At 36.4% G+C, this 17,008-nt stretch overlaps 2 protein-coding genes across 3 annotated transcripts; both read right to left on the bottom strand.

Annotated features, from left to right (window-relative positions):
• Positions 1-1,676: 1,676 nt before the first annotated feature.
• On the bottom strand, positions 1,677-4,259 carry LOC147565911 (transcription factor bHLH95-like). Its single transcript, XM_086668099.1, has 3 exons — positions 3,658-4,259; positions 2,554-3,033; positions 1,677-2,114 (listed from the first exon to the last, which is right to left on the bottom strand). Exons 1-3 carry the CDS (start codon positions 4,201-4,203, stop codon positions 2,019-2,021), a joined length of 1,122 nt encoding a protein of 373 aa, XP_086524225.1. The 5' UTR covers positions 4,204-4,259; the 3' UTR covers positions 1,677-2,018.
• A 4,868-nt stretch (positions 4,260-9,127) lies between these two features.
• On the bottom strand, positions 9,128-14,692 carry LOC147565910 (uncharacterized). Of its 2 annotated transcripts, none has more exons than XM_086652375.1 (8): positions 13,885-14,692; positions 13,696-13,794; positions 13,550-13,615; positions 13,397-13,462; positions 9,954-10,277; positions 9,818-9,884; positions 9,504-9,635; positions 9,128-9,405 (listed from the first exon to the last, which is right to left on the bottom strand). In XM_086652375.1, the coding sequence occupies exons 1-7, from the start codon at positions 14,335-14,337 to the stop codon at positions 9,514-9,516; spliced, it is 1,197 nt and encodes a 398-aa protein (XP_086508501.1). In that variant the 5' UTR covers positions 14,338-14,692; the 3' UTR covers positions 9,128-9,405; positions 9,504-9,513. The 2 variants fall into 2 exon arrangements, with proteins under 2 accessions (XP_086508501.1, XP_086508502.1); XM_086652376.1 differs by having other exon boundaries at positions 9,128-9,416; positions 13,885-14,514.
• Positions 14,693-17,008: the final 2,316 nt, after the last annotated feature.

The raw sequence follows: 17,008 nt of genomic DNA, 5'->3' as shown, positions 1-17,008 counted from the left end.
CAACTAAGCCACATAAAATACAAAATCTAGGGAGTTTTTCAACTCTGATCTCAATGGAGACTAACTTGGTATTGGAGAGTTTAAGATTGACTCTCGGAGGCAATGGCTTAGTTATACAAAGTTTAATTTTGACCCGACCAAAGAGACTCCACTTAGTCGCTTCCTCAATAGTAGCGGGGATGTAGTTCCCCAAGGAAGAGGCGAGTGTTGTTCAGATGGCCTATAGGCACTCCATGGAATTGAACAGTAATGTTGTTCAGATGGCCTATAGGCACTCCATGGAATTGAACCCAAAACCATGCCGCTTCAAAAACATGATCTCCTGGACCGATCTCTGGTTTACAACGTTGTAAAATGATAAGTTCCTCCTGTATAACCCAAGGAGAACTTTCAATAGCAATATCCATTTCTGTTGTTGTAGTAAATTTGATGAGAAACAGATTATCTTTGAATTCTTTCAAGGTGAACTTGTTTGGTCCATGTATAACACGGGAAAGCCTCACCAAAGCCTGGCCAAGTTCAATTTTCTTTGAGCATTGAAACCATATGACCCCATGTTTGATAGTGTCAGATGCAAAGTTTGTGACATCTCCCCCTTCAACGGTGATGGGGGGTCTGATCATCTGTGGTTAGGGCCTCAAATTGTTGAAGAAATTGTTGATTCGTAGGATCCATGAAGAGAAACAGAGAAGCAAACACAAGTCCAAAAGCCAACAACAATGGAGAGACTAAATCTCACAAAACAAACTCCTTTAGAGCGGCAGAGAAGGATTCGAGAGAATTTCACATTTACTATTCAGACAACTCACTTGGTCATACCAAATCAAAGAGAATGTGTGCCAATAGCGAAAATTTAGTGTGTGTTTGAAATTCACCAAGCTACAAACAAATATCAGCCTGACCTTGAGGAAAATTCTATAAGCACTCTAGTTTTTGCTATTACCACAAATATCATTAAACCAAGTAAGGAACCGTTTTCGAACCGCATCCCATTTTCAATTGGTGAAGAATAAACAGAGAAAAGGAGAAGAGGTGGGTCATATATATGTGGAAAAAATTTCGAAGGAACTTTCTGTCATTTTTCCAAAATAAGAACAAAGTCTAGTGCTTGTAGAAACATTGTTGTCCATCGAGAATTAAGCTATTGGTTAACGAATTTGTTTGAGTTTTATGTACTTGGACAGGCCTTGTGCTCATGATACTTAAAACAATTGTCAAATTTTTTCATATCGCGTGATTTAACGAAAGATTACCCATTTCTTTCCAAGTAGAGAACTGGCAAGGAGGACAAAGATGAACATATAACACGATAAACACAACATTGTTTCTTCATATACGACAAACAGTCAAAAATTAACCTATGTCGTTTTTCAACATACAATATGTGCCATTTATGTAACTTGATATGAGCGGCAGAAAGGCGAAAGGAAACTGCTATATAGAGAATATTTAGGTTTATAATTTTCGAAAAGGTTAAAGGAAACTAAGTAGGTCCAACGGTCCAACCAAGACATATCTGTTTAAATTGCTTGTATCTAATTATTACTAGAGTTACATGATGCATATATTTGCAGAAAGATTCCTTTAACGTTAGGTTTCGATACAAGCGAAGCCCTAAACCTTATATTTCGACCGTTCAAAGAGTAAACGTAATTTGACAGCAGAGAAACACAATGTATAGAATTCCAAACTGAAATTTAACTATGCCATTGATATTTTTTCCATTACAGCCCCCTAATGGAGTACTAACACCCATTATCTTCATATATAACTATGCCCTAGGCTATATTGGTATCAATCAATATGTAGCAACAAATATGACATATGGACTGATACCTTTTGTAGCAGTTTTAAAACCTAATTAACTAAGCTTCATGTTGCGAAAACACATACCCTTTCGAATAAAATGAGACTGAATATCGCTCGTCTCTGTCTTAATGCACCAACTATGTTGTAGGAGAATCACTTCTTTGTGAACTTCATCATCTTGTCTGTTTTCCGGTTTGTATTGATAGACTTCATGAAGAGATCCAGAAGATCATCTCTCCGACTGCCAACTTGTAGATTTCCTCCACGGGTAATGCTTCCGAAAATTGATCACAAGCACCATTTACCTGTACTTCGAAACATCACTATATGAATTAGAGAATAACTAAACATGTTCAATCGTAATGACTAGTTAAGCACATGTACAAATTGCCTAATTAGGGTATCATCTTAAAATTAATCCTAAGTTGTTTACTCAAAACGTACTGCTAAGTTTGTGGTCATCCAACTCAAAATCAACTGAGAATGAGTGGAGAGGACCAGACATTATATTCTTGGTTGCTAGATTGTTTTTCTCTTATGTGGGACTATTCTCACAAAAACAATCAAACAGGCTAGTTAGATGACTATATTCAATTGAAATATGAACCTATAATTGAACTCAAAACTTTAAATAACCCTAAATGGATTTAATCGTTGACTCTAGCTAGTATGGTAATTAAAGAATGCAATTAGGAAGATCAAAGAGTTAAGAGTTCAAATTAAGAAAGTTTTAGGGCTACTCACATGGGCATGAATCATGAACATACTCCTATAGAAGTCTGAGGAGACATGAGCAGTTACCACTTCAATTTTATGCTTTTCTAATACATATAGAACACTAGATAACATCCCTGGTTTCTTAGGTGCACAAACACTGATTTGTGCATCTTCGCCGTTCACACTCAATACGACATTCGGTGAAGACCATGTCTGAAAGATAGCTGGAACACAAGCTGTAAGCGTATTAGGCGAGTTCATATTGCTCATTATCGATGAATTATTCCTACTAGAAGATGCTTGGTCAGCCAAAAAGGCCTCCCTTGAATTGGATGTTGGTGCTGTTGAAGCAAGTACTACTAATGATGGGTCATAATCAATGGCTGACGACGATTGTAATGGAGCTCCTCGAAGCATTTCTAGCCGTTGTTTTTGTAGCTTTTGAAGTGAATGCTGAAGGGTTTTGATGTAATTCACTGCTTCATCAACTATTGTTGATTTATCTGCCTATATCGAAACAAAAATGGAAATTAACATGTATATAGAAGTATTTTAGGAGAAGATTGAGTTCATTAAACTATAATTAAGTCATTTTTTTCTGTTTGATAACATGAAAATAGGACAGAAGTAATAAATGCATGCAGAATTTTATCTCCAAGTTCTATCAAATATCTAGGTTGGAAGATTCTTCTTTTCAATTGTTGAAGCCCTAGTTTATGAAAACTGTCTAAGTTGAAAAAAATTTGTTGTGAAAACTAGTACCCCAAGAGATGAATCAACATTAATAGTTTCTGTTTGTTAGAAAGAAACCCTAAAAGTGGCTAGCTAGGGTTAGCAATCTTGTTAACCTTTACTGATATTCTTTCTGACTTTCATTTCAGTTCAAATTTTGAGGACTAAAAATTAACAAGAAATCTTGACTGGGACCCATTTTCTCTAACATAAAAAAAATTCTGTTAGTAAATTTAACTCAAATACAAAAACCTAAATCTTCATCTTCAAATAAATGAAACAAGAATTCTTTTCTTTGGGTAAAGATTTTTAATGAAATTAAGTTGATCTTGTCATTGATATATATATAGAGAGAGAGAGAGAGAGAGAGGTGAAGTAGTATGAGAAGTTTAGTAATACCTTGGGAGGGAGTTGAGGAAGCAAAGCATGAAGATTAGAGAACATATTTCTCATCTTCTTTCTCCTTTCTCTTTCAGTCCAAATATGAATTTCATGATCTGATTCACCTCCGCCACTACCACCACCGCCACCGCTGCTGCCACCGCCACCAACTTTACATGACTCAGTGTTCCATTCACCACCACCGCCACCACCAGCAGCAGCCTTACCCTTCCCTGTAGTACCACTTTTTGGAATACCGCCACTTCGAGGGCGCTTATTAGTAGTGATCTGATTGAGAGTAGTACTAATTGATGGTGGTATTGTTGTTTTTGTTGCAGTTGGAGTTGGGGTTGGTGTTGGGCTATTTGAGCTTGAATCAATAAGTAGTTTCATATTATTATTAAGAAGACTATTAGTAGTATTTTCACAACTACTTCTATGATCTTCAGAATTATCAGAATTAATTGAAAACCCTGGCCATAAATGGTTTTGATCTAACAAGAAGTTTCCAGCTGGACCACCACCACCACCTCCTCCTCCGCCGCCCACCTCCTCAGACATCATTTTCACTATATGGGTAGTCTAGCTAGAGAGAGAAACAGTTTTTAGAAGAGAAGGGTAATGAGGAGGAGGCGTTTAAAAAGGAAGAAAGAGGAGAAGAGAGAGTTTTAGAGAGAGAGAGAGAAGGCTAAATTTAGGTGGGAAGAAATGATGATTCGGAGTGTAAGAAAGAGCCCAAAATACAATCATAAGACAATGCCGTTATTTGGCGTCGAAACAAAAACGGATACCTCACCTTTTGCCACCTCAGATTTCTCTTTCCTCCCACAGTCGGTCACTACCATTTTTAACCCTACCCAAGTTTCTCTTCAATTACCAATTTGCCCATTACTTAAACTGTGTACTCTCTTTCATATTCATATATCAAAAAATTTAGCAATTTTCCATTTGCTCTGTCTCCCAACCCTCGAGCTAATATGACCGGTGGGGGAGCCACTAACCAGGGCCGGCCCAAACATTTTGGAGGTCTAAAGCGGTGTTAAAATTGGGGCCCTATATGCATAAATTTTTTTTCGTAAAAATGGTTACGAGTGGAATCGGTCCCTTGACTTCTTACACATAACCCAAAGTCTTAACCAATGAATTACAACTCAATATATGTTTTAAAATTAGTTTAGAATGTTATTATTGTTTGACAAACTAACATAAAAATCTCAATCATTAGGCCCTCCGCCACGTTGGTGCGCAAAGCGGTCGCTTTGACTGCTTTGGGCCTAGGCCGCCCTTGCTACTAACCGACTGCAACCCGGATCTGATTATGATAACTAAGGGAAATAGTGCTTCCATTCATCCTGGCTCCAGTCATTTTTGTAACTAAATTTTGAGCTTGCAATCAAGTGGTCAGGAGTTCAAATCCGGCTCCAGTCATCTTTGCAATTAAATTTTGAGCACTTTTGATAATTGAGATTAGTTCTTTATCGTTCAATAAATGTTGTTCTTGTCTATTTCAGCCATTTCAAAGTTCTTAGTGAAATCGTGTGGACAACAATATGGACTTATAATCTAGTAGTTTTACATCCTCCTAAAATAACGAGAGGTTCTGGGTTCGAGTCTGAATACTTTGATCCTCTTAAAATGATGAGTACTTTCTGGTTGTTCTAAAACAATTTCATGATGGTTTTGTTTATTTCTGTAATTCGGTCATAAAATCTACTCAACGACAAATAATGACGTGATGTTTTTCAGTGTAAATGAAAGGAACACCAAGAATTTCTCAAGAGTTTGTTAGTATATAACCCAATAAAATCAACATTTCAACACTCTATGCCTACACGAGAATTGCACAGATAACCACCCTTTATAAGACTCAATCAACTGAAAGTAGATTTGTGGGTGTATATTTTTATGGGAGAACATTTTTCGAGTTGCATTTCAAATCTGATGCAGTCTTTATTTTATATCAATGTGATATGATAAGATTTTTTTTTCTTTTTTGTTGAAAGTGATATAATCTTTGATTCTAGGGTTATATAAAGTAATGTACCCTTTGAAAAACAGAGTAATGGGGGTAGTATGGTAAATTGAAGTGAAGGGGATCAAAAAGGGCAAGAACTATGAAACAGCCTCATAGCTCTGGCTGCCAACTAATAAAAGAAGATATGAAAAAGAAACGAAACGTAGACGCGTCATGCAGGACATCAGAGACAAGAAATGATTTGGCCGTTATTTATCAACATAAATCTCCCCACTGAAACTGCGGCTCAAACTCAACCCCTCCTCCCCCCTTCTTCACTTTTTTATTCCATTACCTCTCTCTTTCTCTCTCTATATATATTGAATTGATGCCCTAATTCATCAATCTCTCTCCTACCCTTAATCTTGTCTGATGACTACTCTTATAAAGTTAAAACAAACTTGAAAAATCAGACAGATATTTGGGCAGATTCAATAAAGAACGTTAAGGGAGTTACAAACATACTTTTCAATTTTGGAGTTTTATTTCCTAATTTTTATTGCTAATGTCATCATCCCCCATCATCAAATTCTCTGTCTTAAAACTATAAAATCACATTTCCCTCTGTCATCAAATCAAAACTATCAAACCCTTCCACTTTCTTTGAACTATTTTATTGCTTATTTCTCTTTTGGCCCCTAATTCGTGACTAAGTGACTATTTTGATCCCAATTGTATATTCGTTGCTTTTTTTTAGGCCCCCAATTTTTTTGTTGTTGAAATTACAACGAAAGAAAAAAGAAACTAAACAACATCCTTACTAAAAGCCAGAAGGGCGTTCCGGGTATTCTTCCGTTGATGCTTCCTTCTCCATTTAGCTAACGCATCCGCTTTAACGTTGATTGATTTCGATTCTTCGAAATGTAAGATAATTTGATGTTAGTAAATTCGCTTTTCAATTGGAGGATTTCGGCTAAGTGCTTCTTGGATTGCCATTGAGTGGAGTAGTTTTAATCTTCCAAATAAGAAATAATGTTGAGATTGTCAATCTCTATATGGGTGTGGTGAAGGTGAAGATCTATGGCCCGTAGAAGAGCCGATCTAATTGCTAAACATTCGCATTCTTCCGCATTTTGACCTCGGACTGTGTTTGCGAGTGCTGATTTAAAGTTTGACTCCGCATCAAATATAATGCATCCAATCCCTGCATGTTCAGCTAAGTCTGTGAATGTTGCGTCCGTGTCATTACTCAAAATTTGTTCATGTTTTGACTTAAATCTTTTTGTTTTCCGTAACTTCTCTTCTTTTTCTCGCTTTTATTTCTTTTTTCTCTCCTACCCTCTGCTTCATCTTTATATCTTTTTCTTCCACTTCATCTCTTTCTTTTCTATTGCCCTCACTGGCATAGGATCGCCAGCAGACCGTCCCTTCACTTTTGATTTTTTTTCTGCCCCCTTCCTCTCTTAACCCCTCTCTTCGCTGTTCGGACAAAGGAGACAATCTCCTTCGCAGGAACCTTTCGTCTGAATTGGGGTTCCGTAAACTCAAAACGAAAATGTTCTTCATCTTAGTCTGAGTTTGGGGAACCCTCAACCTCCTGGGTTTGGGAACCCAAACTCAGCCTAAGATGAAGCATAAGTTTAGAGAACCCAAATCACTAGCAGTTTGAGCTGCTTGGAACCTACTTCGAATCAAGACAATCTTCGTAAATGTGTCATGAATCAATTCTGGTCCTTTTAGTTTAGCTTGTCGTCCCTCTGGGCTCTGTCCAACACAAATGTGAACGGTAAGTTCTCGTATTTTAGATTCACATCTACAGAAAAACAAACGACATCTAAAGAGGAGGAATCGGTCTCCCTCAATGACCCACATGCAAAAATTTCCCAGCGCCAAATTGGACTTGATACCAAAATTCTACAAACATGGAGTATTTTGATGAGTCTAGGCCCGCCGGCCACATACCTAACATCCTCAGTATGCATGTTATTATTTGTGAAGATAAAAGAGGAAGGGCCACGAAGTGAGTTGGTTAGAAGAAGCTTTTCATATAAAACTAGAATACTCAATTTGTTTCTTCTAGTGGGCTCACTTCCATATAATCCAAGTGCTTGACTATTTTCTTTGTTGCGCTCAAATGGCTACTTCGGCTTATAGAAGGTTCCTATGAAAATCTTAAGCAGTGTTTATTACTATGCATCTAAGGGGTTTTAGCCTCATGAATCAATGAATATAAAATTATTATTGTATAAACTAAACTCGAATACAATTAATATCAATTCAATGACAAAAGCAAGTCAAAGTACTGAAAAAAAAAACAAGATACCAGATGCATTTAATTGCTGAAATTCTCAAGACTTCGAATGTTTTTAGGTTACGTCTTCCTATAAAAGATTTTGCACAAAGTAAAAATTTGCACAAGCTCGCATGTACCAAAGATTTGCACAAGAATGTGTGGTGGCAGCCGGAGTTCCTCCAAACCCTTCAGTATAAACCATTGTGAGCAGCAGGAGGCTACTGAAGAGGTTGTGGAGAAACCCTAGAGGACACCACACTCATTTGCATTTTTTCTATGGCTTGTGGCATGGTGTATTGTTCCATCTTCAATACTTGTACATTTATATCCCCTCCTAAAGTGCTAGTACTTTTTCTATCAGAATCCTAAAAAGACCCAAGAATAAAACCTCTATCTCTCTCTTTAGTCTGGAGTTCATGAGAGGTTCTTGATCTTGATGAACCTGGTCGTTTTGGCAGCTAAATCCTAAGGCATGGAGCCAGGTTCATTGAATTTGGTCCATTTTCGGAGTCTAAACAAGGCAGCATATGGGTATTGTTCCTGAAGAACAAGTATCTGTGATCTGATCCTAAAAGCCCCCAAGTCTATAAGTTTTGCCTCATTGCTCTTCCAAAGGCTGAATTAATTGTATTCTTGAATCTTATACCTTTTTGTGTCGTTTTCAGGTGGATTTGTGATCCAGTACTCCATGGAAATTTAGAGCCTGCCTGATCCAACATGTTGAATAAAGAAATTCGCCCGACCCATTACAATGGACAGGCTCGGACTATCTTCTATATACACTTAAACTCCGCTTTGCCAAGACTCAGCAACCATGGTGAAACTCATGATCCCTATAAAAATGACGGTGCCTGTCTCCATATGCCGATTTTAATAATAACACCACCCAACTCTCTCCCTGAAAAAGAAACAACACTTGACACATATCTTGGTTGCTAGATAGTCCTCCCATGTGAGACTATTCTTAAACACCCTCTTACGTGTGGCGTGCTTAGCCTAACACGCATTTTTTTTTCGGGTGACGTGCAACGCGTGTGGCTTTTAGGCCTATCATGTGCGGCCCTATCTCTGATGGGATGTTAAGTTTGTGGTCATCCAACTCAAAATCAATTGACAATCAGCGGAGAAGACCTAGAAATTATATCTTGGTTCCTAGATAGCCCTTCTCTAGGGCACAACCAATTATGACATTTGCAACAACAATTAAGATAATCAGAAGAAATAAAGGGAGAGACATCAACTTAATCCAACCTTCCTATAATTGAACTATTTAGTAATTGGTTCTAGATGAACAATGTTAGCTTGCTCCAAAGAACAAGAAGTGGTTTGCTTTTGAAGCTTCCAAAATCCAATAAGATAATTTATGCTTGAGAAAATTGGCTTGAGAAAGTAACAGCTTCACAAAACCCATATAAGTTAATCTGAGCAAGTAATAACAGAAGTCTGAAATTGAAACTACATTTCCCGCTGCTTGCCGGCTTTGTCTTTAACTAGCTGTCATCGTCTAGTATACTTGTTCCTGTATATAAGCTGAAACGATCAAGTTCAAACATCCTAAAGAAACCGAAGACAACAATATAGAGTTTTGAATTTTGATGAATCTAGTTGTTTGCCTACCTACGGATATCTACTGGTTGTTATTTGTATCCTTGGGAAGCATGGGTTGTGAGATACTACCCCGAAGTACGCAAGATTCCAGAGATCTCGTGTTTTCTATTATAGATGATCGTACATCAAAGGATATCGAATCTGCATAAATGAAGTTCACATTTTGGGTGAAACAGAATATAAAACTAGAAATGAAGAAAATTGAGGTAATGACAGTTCCCATCATGTTGGAGACCAGGAGATCATTTAGATACGGTTAGCTGAGCTACCTATCGTATCTGGTCTATTGTAGCGGGCTATATGATAATTTCAAAACAACCCACCTGAGGCATTCCGCGGAGGGTGACTGATATGTAATCTTTGAGCTGGTACTTCATCTCTGTATATTTCCTGTAGAATGCAAGATGGCATTATATGTTAATCAAGTTATAGGAGAGAGTGTTCTAGTAGTTAAACTACCTCGGAAGCTGTTGAAAGCTGAAAAGGTCCTTCATGAAGCTGAATAGACGAGTCCAACCCATACGATGTCTCTGGATGAGTCAAATTTATCATATTAGGAGTAACCATCGGTTTATGAAAGGTGTTGCTTTGGCTGGATAGACCGAAAGAGTTTCTAGTAGTAGATTCTTGATTCACAGCTAGTGTTTCTGTTCCGATGTTCATATGCTGAGGAACTGCATTTCCCTCGCCGAGGTCCATCCGCATTTGAGGAAGCTGTAGAGGTTGTAACATCCCAGGAAGGTATAGAGGATGCAAACTCAACCCATTTCTCATTGATAACATCTGTAAAAAGTAAAACAAACCTATAATCAACTTAAGTTCAGTAGTCATTAGATCTTTTTGCAGTTTACTTTTATAGATCCTGGCCCTGGCACACGTAAAGAACATATTTCATGTATATTATATATATATATATATATATATATATCAGAATAGCTTGTTTGCATCAAAGAAGAGTTTGACTACTTGGAGAACAATACTTCAGCAAACATGATCATTATAGAACGATATGAAAAATTCAAAAGCAGAACTATTAGAGGTATTGGACCCGACCTGTTAGGGTCCGGCCATGCGCACATCCAAGGCCCACCGACCGGTCTCCACCTCCTTCTAATTATTTGTATAAGGGTTTATAGTTGTATTATATTTAGGATTCATGTATTTTTATATATACCCACATTGCAAACCAATATCAATAAGCAAAGTTGATTGTATCTTAATCTCTCCTCTTGGTTAGCTTCTCTTTCTCATCTTGCTCTTGGTTGATTAGAACATTAAAGTTCTATAACTTCACATGGTATAAGAGCCAAGTTATTTTTTTGAGGAACGATGTCTTTTACCGAGGACGTTAACTCTGCTGCTACTACTACTCAACTTAATGCACCTTTTGATGTTCATCACTTTGATTCACTCACCACAATTCTCATCACCCCACTTCTTTTTGGGGATAATTATGCCTCTTGGTCTCGAGGTATGAAGAAGGCTCTTCGAGCCAAAGATAAACTAGGTTTTGTTGATGGTTCTTTCCCAAAACCTAGTTCTCCCAATGATATTCACTCTTGGGAACGTTGCAACGATTTAGTTGCAAGTTGGATTATTAATTCAGTCGATCCTAGTATTCGCTCTTCTATTCTTTATGATGATAACGTTGCCGATATATGGTGTAACTTATTTGATCGTTTTCATCAAACTAATGGTCCTAAGGTATTCCAACTTAGACGAGCAATTTCTTCCTTGAAGCAAGAGTCGTCTGATGTCTCTACTTATTTTACTACTTTGAAATCCCTTCAAGATGAATTACAATCATTAATGGTTATCGAACCATGTATTTGCAATCATGGCAAGTCACTTATTGATCGTGGAATCAAGAAAGAGCCGAAAAACGGTCATGTAGTTCTTGCAAAAACTCCATGCTCTTTCTTGATTCACACGATCAATAAGTGATTTGCTATGATCGCAAATACATGGTTCGATAACCATTAATGATTGTAATTCATCTTGAAGGGATTTCAAAGTAGTAAAATAAGTAGAGACATCAGATGACTCTTGCTTCAAGGAAGAAATTGCTCGTCTAAGTTGGAAAACCTTAGGAGCATTAGTTTGATGAAAACGATCAAATAAGTTACGCCATATAGCGACAGCGTTATCATCATAAAGAATAGAAGAGCAACTACGAGGATCAACTGAATTGATAATCCAACTTGCAACCAAATCGTTGCAACGTTCCCAAGAGTGAATATCATTGGGAGAACTAGGTTTTGGGAAAGAACCATCAACAAAACCTAGTTTATCTTTGGCTCGAAGAGCCTTCTTCATACCTCGAGACCAAGAGGCATAATTATCCCCAGAAAGAAGTGGGGTGATGAGAATTTTGGTGGGTGAATCAGAGTAATGAACATCAAAAGGTGCATTAAGTTGAGTAGTAGTAGCAGCAGAGTTAACGTCCTCGGTAAAAGACATCGTTTTTCAAAAAAAAATAACTTGGCTCTTATACCATGTGAAGTTATAGAACTTGAATGTTCTAATCAATCAAGAGCAAGATGAGAACGAGAAAGAGAAGCTAACCAAGAGGAGAGATTAAGATACAATCAACTTTGCTTATTGATATTGGTTTACAATAATTAGAAGGAGATGGAGACCGTCCGGTGGGCCTTGGACGTGTGCATGGCCCGAACCTAACGGGTCGGGTCCAATACCTCTAATAGTTCTGCTTTTAGAGGAAGGTTACAACTTACAACAACCCAACTAGGATAGACTTCCCAAAGAAATCAAGTGGATGTCCTACTTAGGCCATGTTTGGCGGACGGGAATGGAATGTGATTCTCGGGAATCACATTCCCGTAACACGATTCCCGGGAATCAGATCATTCAGTTTGATGTTTGGTTTGGCCAGGAATAGGAATTCGATTCCTGATAGATTCCTAACTTGGTGTTTGGTTCGTGTAGGAATCGGAATATAATTTTTTGTAAAATTCCTATTATATCCTTAAACTACATAAATAAAACGTCAATTTTATTATGTACTTTAATCAGTATTATTTATTCAAAATTGCAGATATGAAATAGTAACATGACACACCAATTAAATAGTATCTAAAATGCCAACAACCTTTGGTTGGAGTCGTAAAAGGTATAATCTTCCACTTCGGAGGTCAAAGGTTCGAGGGACGTTGACTATTTAAAAAAAAATTATTTAAAATAAATAAAGGTCATGGCTAAATTTTTTTCTTTTTAAACATTATGAAATCGATTGTAATGAAAAAAGAACAAGAGAAGAGAGAAAAAACTAGAGAGGGAGAAAGAGTTACATTTGAGCGAGAGAAAGTATTGCTATGGTGGTGGCTAACCATAGGTTTTTAATTTTTTTAGTTGTGATATTGTGTGGAGGACGATTTTAATAATAGTCATTCTAATATTTTATTAAGGATAATTTGGTCTATAAATATTAAAACAAAGCATTCCCGGGAATGGGAATCACAAACCCACCCCCCTCCCTGGGTTTGCTATTACCCCATTTTGAGGGAATTCTATTCCCCCGGGAATAGGATTCCCACTGCATTCCCGCGAGCCAAACAATATCAGGATTGTGATTCCCAGGAATCACATTCCATTCCCACGCGATTCCCGCGCGCCAAACATGGCCTTAAAGTCTTCCCAAATTTTTAACTTATCTAGAAATTAGGCTGTGAAATAATCTTCCCAAGTTATAAAACTAGACAAACAATCTCTCAGAATAACTATAGAAGTAAACATAGCCATTGATTGAGAGAAAAAGAATTGAACGCGATCTAATACAAGATTATACCAGCAAAGATTTCAACACAGAATCGACATGCGAAACAAAAAAAGCAATATATGACAATTTTGATCCCTGATTTTAATAGAAGCCCAAAATTACTGACCTGAACTTGAAGTTGAAGTTGCTTGAGATACTCAATCGCCTCATCTAACATTGAAGCTTTATCTGTCTGTTGTCAATCAATCATCAAATTTTTCCATTCGAGATTCATAAAAACAGAAATTAACTCAGAGAAAACTAAAAATATAATTATTACCTTGTTTGAGTTTGGAATTAGATTCTGTAACGCTTTCATTTTTTCATTGATCCTACTTCTCCTTCTCTGTTCAAAACAATTCCAAAAATCAGTAAGTTTTAAGCCAAATCTCTATGAAACAGAGCAATTTTATGAAGAAATCTTACTTTTTCTGATAAATTATGAACTTCAGCAGCTCGGCTTCTCTTCGATGAACCACGAGAAGGAACTGATTTTGATGGTCCTTCCGAAGCTTCAATCCCTTCCTACAACAACAAAGAAATATCAAGTTCCATTTGAGAGAGAGAGAGAGAGAAAGATCAGAAAGGTTAAACAGAGATTCAACAAACACAGACATCGCTTTCACAATCGTAATCATCAAGATCGTTATCCGCCAAAAAGTTTCTTCTCTTGACGGAAACCGCAACGGCATCCGTATCTCCGGCAGCTCTATTATCAGAAAAATCTTTCATCTCGGACGACGGAAAAGAAATGCCACGAGAAGTAGAAGAAGAAAGGATCAAATTAGAAGACGAATCAATAGCAGCGGTAGATGGATCGTTACGATCATTAATACTAAATCGAAACTCTGAATCAGAAAGACGAGTGTTGGATAAGCATGAAATACGTTGTTGTTGATCTTCTTGAAAAGGAATTTGAAGAAGTTTATTTTTCTGAGAAACATCAGAAGAAGAAGAAGAAGAATGAAGAAGATTTTGAAGAAAAAGGGAGAATTCGTCTGATTCAAGAACTGGACGAGTAGTAGTAAGAGGAGAAGAACAGGTGTTAGTGTCATACATATCAGCCATACTGATCAAAATCAGGCCAAAATCAGATGCAGAGAAAGCAACAATCAGAAGTTTTTCTAGAGAGAGAAAAAACCTAATAAAGTTTTAGAGAGAGAAAGAAATTCGTGGGGGAGAAGTGGGTGGTTTTCTTTTTTCTCTGCAAAACCATTTGTACACATTTTTGGGTATCTGAGTTCTGACGATGTCCCTTTTTTTCAGCTGGTCTTAAACAGAAAAATATTAGTAATTAATTAAACTTGATTAGTATGCGTTTAATTGATTTAAACATCCATTTCTTCCATTACTTCAAGTCTGTGCTTTCTCTGTTAATAACCAGAGTAACCAGAGTAGTAACGAAATCCAAGAAAAAAAGGTCAGTCTCTCTCTCTCTCTAGTTTTCTGTTAGTCTTTCTCTCCCGCCTTAATTAATTCTAAAACAGAGAATTAGAGAGGAATGAAATTATATAACCGAGAGTATTGGAGTTATAATGAGAATGGTTATTGCCGGTTTAGATGATCTGATTTAGTTTCAATTAGGGTAGTGGGGGGTGGATTATCTATTTGACTATGAGGTTGGTGGTTGTTTGTAAAAATTTCAATATTTCCTGTTCAATCAAGTGGGTGTTAGCCTTCAGGGCTATCTTATGTCAGTGAGACGGGCCCACATTTGTCAGGGGAGGAGGAAGGATATATAAAGAAAAAAAGGGTAAATTCTTGGTTGGTCCCCAAGTGGGAACAATTCACTTATTGCCCTCCTCAATTGTACAATAAGCTGCCAACAACGGGTAACCCAGTTGGTAGTGCATCTACTCCACAATAGAGAGGTTTCATGTTTTATTCAATGAAAGTGTCAATCCAAAATTTATTGAACTTAAGTATAAATAAAATAGTTAAATAGATTTTAGGTCAGTATTGATGTATCGGTGGCTTTGTAATGACTATTGTATTCAATATTGGGCCATTCTTACAAAAGAATATTTTATTGATTTTGCCTTCTCTTGGATCAATGCCAGAATGTATTTTCTTGTTTGGGTTTTTATCATTTTGTACTTCATACCCCAGCTAAAATAATTCTTTCTTTAGAACGAAAAAAAACCAATCAATAAAGAGAAGAGGGATTTGTTCTAACTATATCTCCAAATCTTTCTTTGGTTAAAGAAGTTCAATCAATTTTCATTATGTCAAAATTTCATGTGGTGCTTTGGCAACTGCTATCTATAAATTATTGTCTCCTTTTACCCGATTTCTCCCAGTTTTTTCTTCTTCCTCACTTTCTCTTTTTGGAACGAACCCTGATAAAGTGATAATTTATCTCTCATTCTTCCTTTAACTCACTTTAACATATCTCTCAACTTCATTTACAGACGTTAAAGTAAAACCCGATGGTCAAATTAATGCGATCTTACAAGAAAAGTTGCAACATTAACCTCAAAACCCAACAACGCGACGAAATAAAATGATGCGGAAAAATGAATGTCGAGTTTAGTCAACAAGACAACTAACAAATTTTTATCGAAGATAAATTTTCTAGGTCATTTTAAGTTTTGATTGTTGAAACTCAAAGAGAAAGTGAAAAAGGAGAAACAAACATGATTCTAGAGAAACATATTTCTAGTGAGAAAAAGTGTTGACATTTATATCGGAATGAGCCAATTGATTAATCTCTTTTTAGTTTTAATTCTAAATCTCATTTCAATAGATCATGATGAGGTTTATCTCTAGTTTTATATATATTTTTTGAAATAGATTGCACGAGTCATCATTGTAAGACATTAACACATCATGAAGAGATAACACAAAGATACATCAACATTCATGAAATGAACAAGCACTATAACTGCATGGTTTGATCCCTCGGAGGTCTAAAGTCCATCCGAAGGGGTCTAAAGCCCATCTAATCTACATATACTTTATTTATACCCAAGTTCGATAAATCTTGGATTTGCACTTCCATATGATAAAATACCTCAAATGAGAAGATCATTTTGTTATTGATTGTGGGGTTTTCAATTGGTTACAATGGATTTGTATTTAGTGTTTAGTGAATTTACAATGATTTGCGGTAGGGTTGCAATGGTTTACAATAGGTCAAGGAGTTTACAATTGGCTTGCAGTAGGTTGCAATTGCTTTGCATTGATTTGCATATCATTTATAATGGGTTTGAGTTCAACAAAAAAAAAAAAAAATTATAATGGGTTTGCAATCGCTTCTAATGGCTTTAAAGTTATTTGCATTAGATATACAATAGTTCACATTAGATTTGTTGTATGTTTTCAATAGTTTACAATGGTTTGGAGTGGGTTTTCATTGCTGGCAGTGGGTTGTACTATGGTATATAATCAATTATTAAAAATATGTTGTTTGGCTCTGCATTGAACTTGCATTTTAAAAGTTCGAGTTAAAATATTTAGTTTTTCTGAACAAAAATATTTTTGTTGTCTCTTTTCATAGCGAAAAAAATATAAAGGCCTTAGGTCAAATATTCTATAGTAGGAAAAAATAATTATCCATTGGTTATTTCCATAAATTCTATGGAAAGACAAAAAGATGTCTTCATAAGATTTTATATCACATCTTTTTTTTTTTTTTTTATGAAGAATTTTATATCACATCTAGTCCTTGACATCAGATGATTTGTCTATTATGTTGTGATGTATAATTGGACCAAGGGAAATTGTCCTGTTAAATTTA

The sequence above is a fragment of the Eschscholzia californica genome, unplaced genomic scaffold (assembly GCF_041429995.1).
Source record: "Eschscholzia californica isolate CP2 unplaced genomic scaffold, dmEscCali1.0.p SCAF_1, whole genome shotgun sequence".
Lineage (NCBI taxonomy): Eukaryota > Viridiplantae > Streptophyta > Magnoliopsida > Ranunculales > Papaveraceae > Eschscholzia > Eschscholzia californica.
Note: the sequence above shows the minus strand (reverse complement) of the source record. Positions and strands in the feature narration are given on the sequence as shown.

What these genes read in the sequence shown, in the direction of transcription:
- LOC147565911 (XM_086668099.1), bottom strand. Translation starts at nt 4,203, where the DNA reads ATGATGTCTGAGGAGGTGGGCGGCGGAGGAGGAGGTGGTGGTGGTGGT. An exon ending in TTCCTCAACTCCCTCCCAAG is followed by an intron (nt 3,034 to 3,657) that starts GTATTACTAAAC and finishes GTTTCGATATAG; the next exon opens with GCAGATAAATCAACAATAGT. An exon ending in TGTTCATGATTCATGCCCAT is followed by an intron (nt 2,115 to 2,553) that starts GTGAGTAGCCCT and finishes TTCGAAGTACAG; the next exon opens with GTAAATGGTGCTTGTGATCA.
- LOC147565910 (XM_086652375.1), bottom strand. Translation starts at nt 14,337, where the DNA reads ATGGCTGATATGTATGACACTAACACCTGTTCTTCTCCTCTTACTACT. An exon ending in ATTACGATTGTGAAAGCGAT is followed by an intron (nt 13,795 to 13,884) that starts GTCTGTGTTTGT and finishes TTGTTGTTGTAG; the next exon opens with GAAGGGATTGAAGCTTCGGA. An exon ending in AACTTCAACTTCAAGTTCAG is followed by an intron (nt 10,278 to 13,396) that starts GTCAGTAATTTT and finishes TACTTTTTACAG; the next exon opens with ATGTTATCAATGAGAAATGG.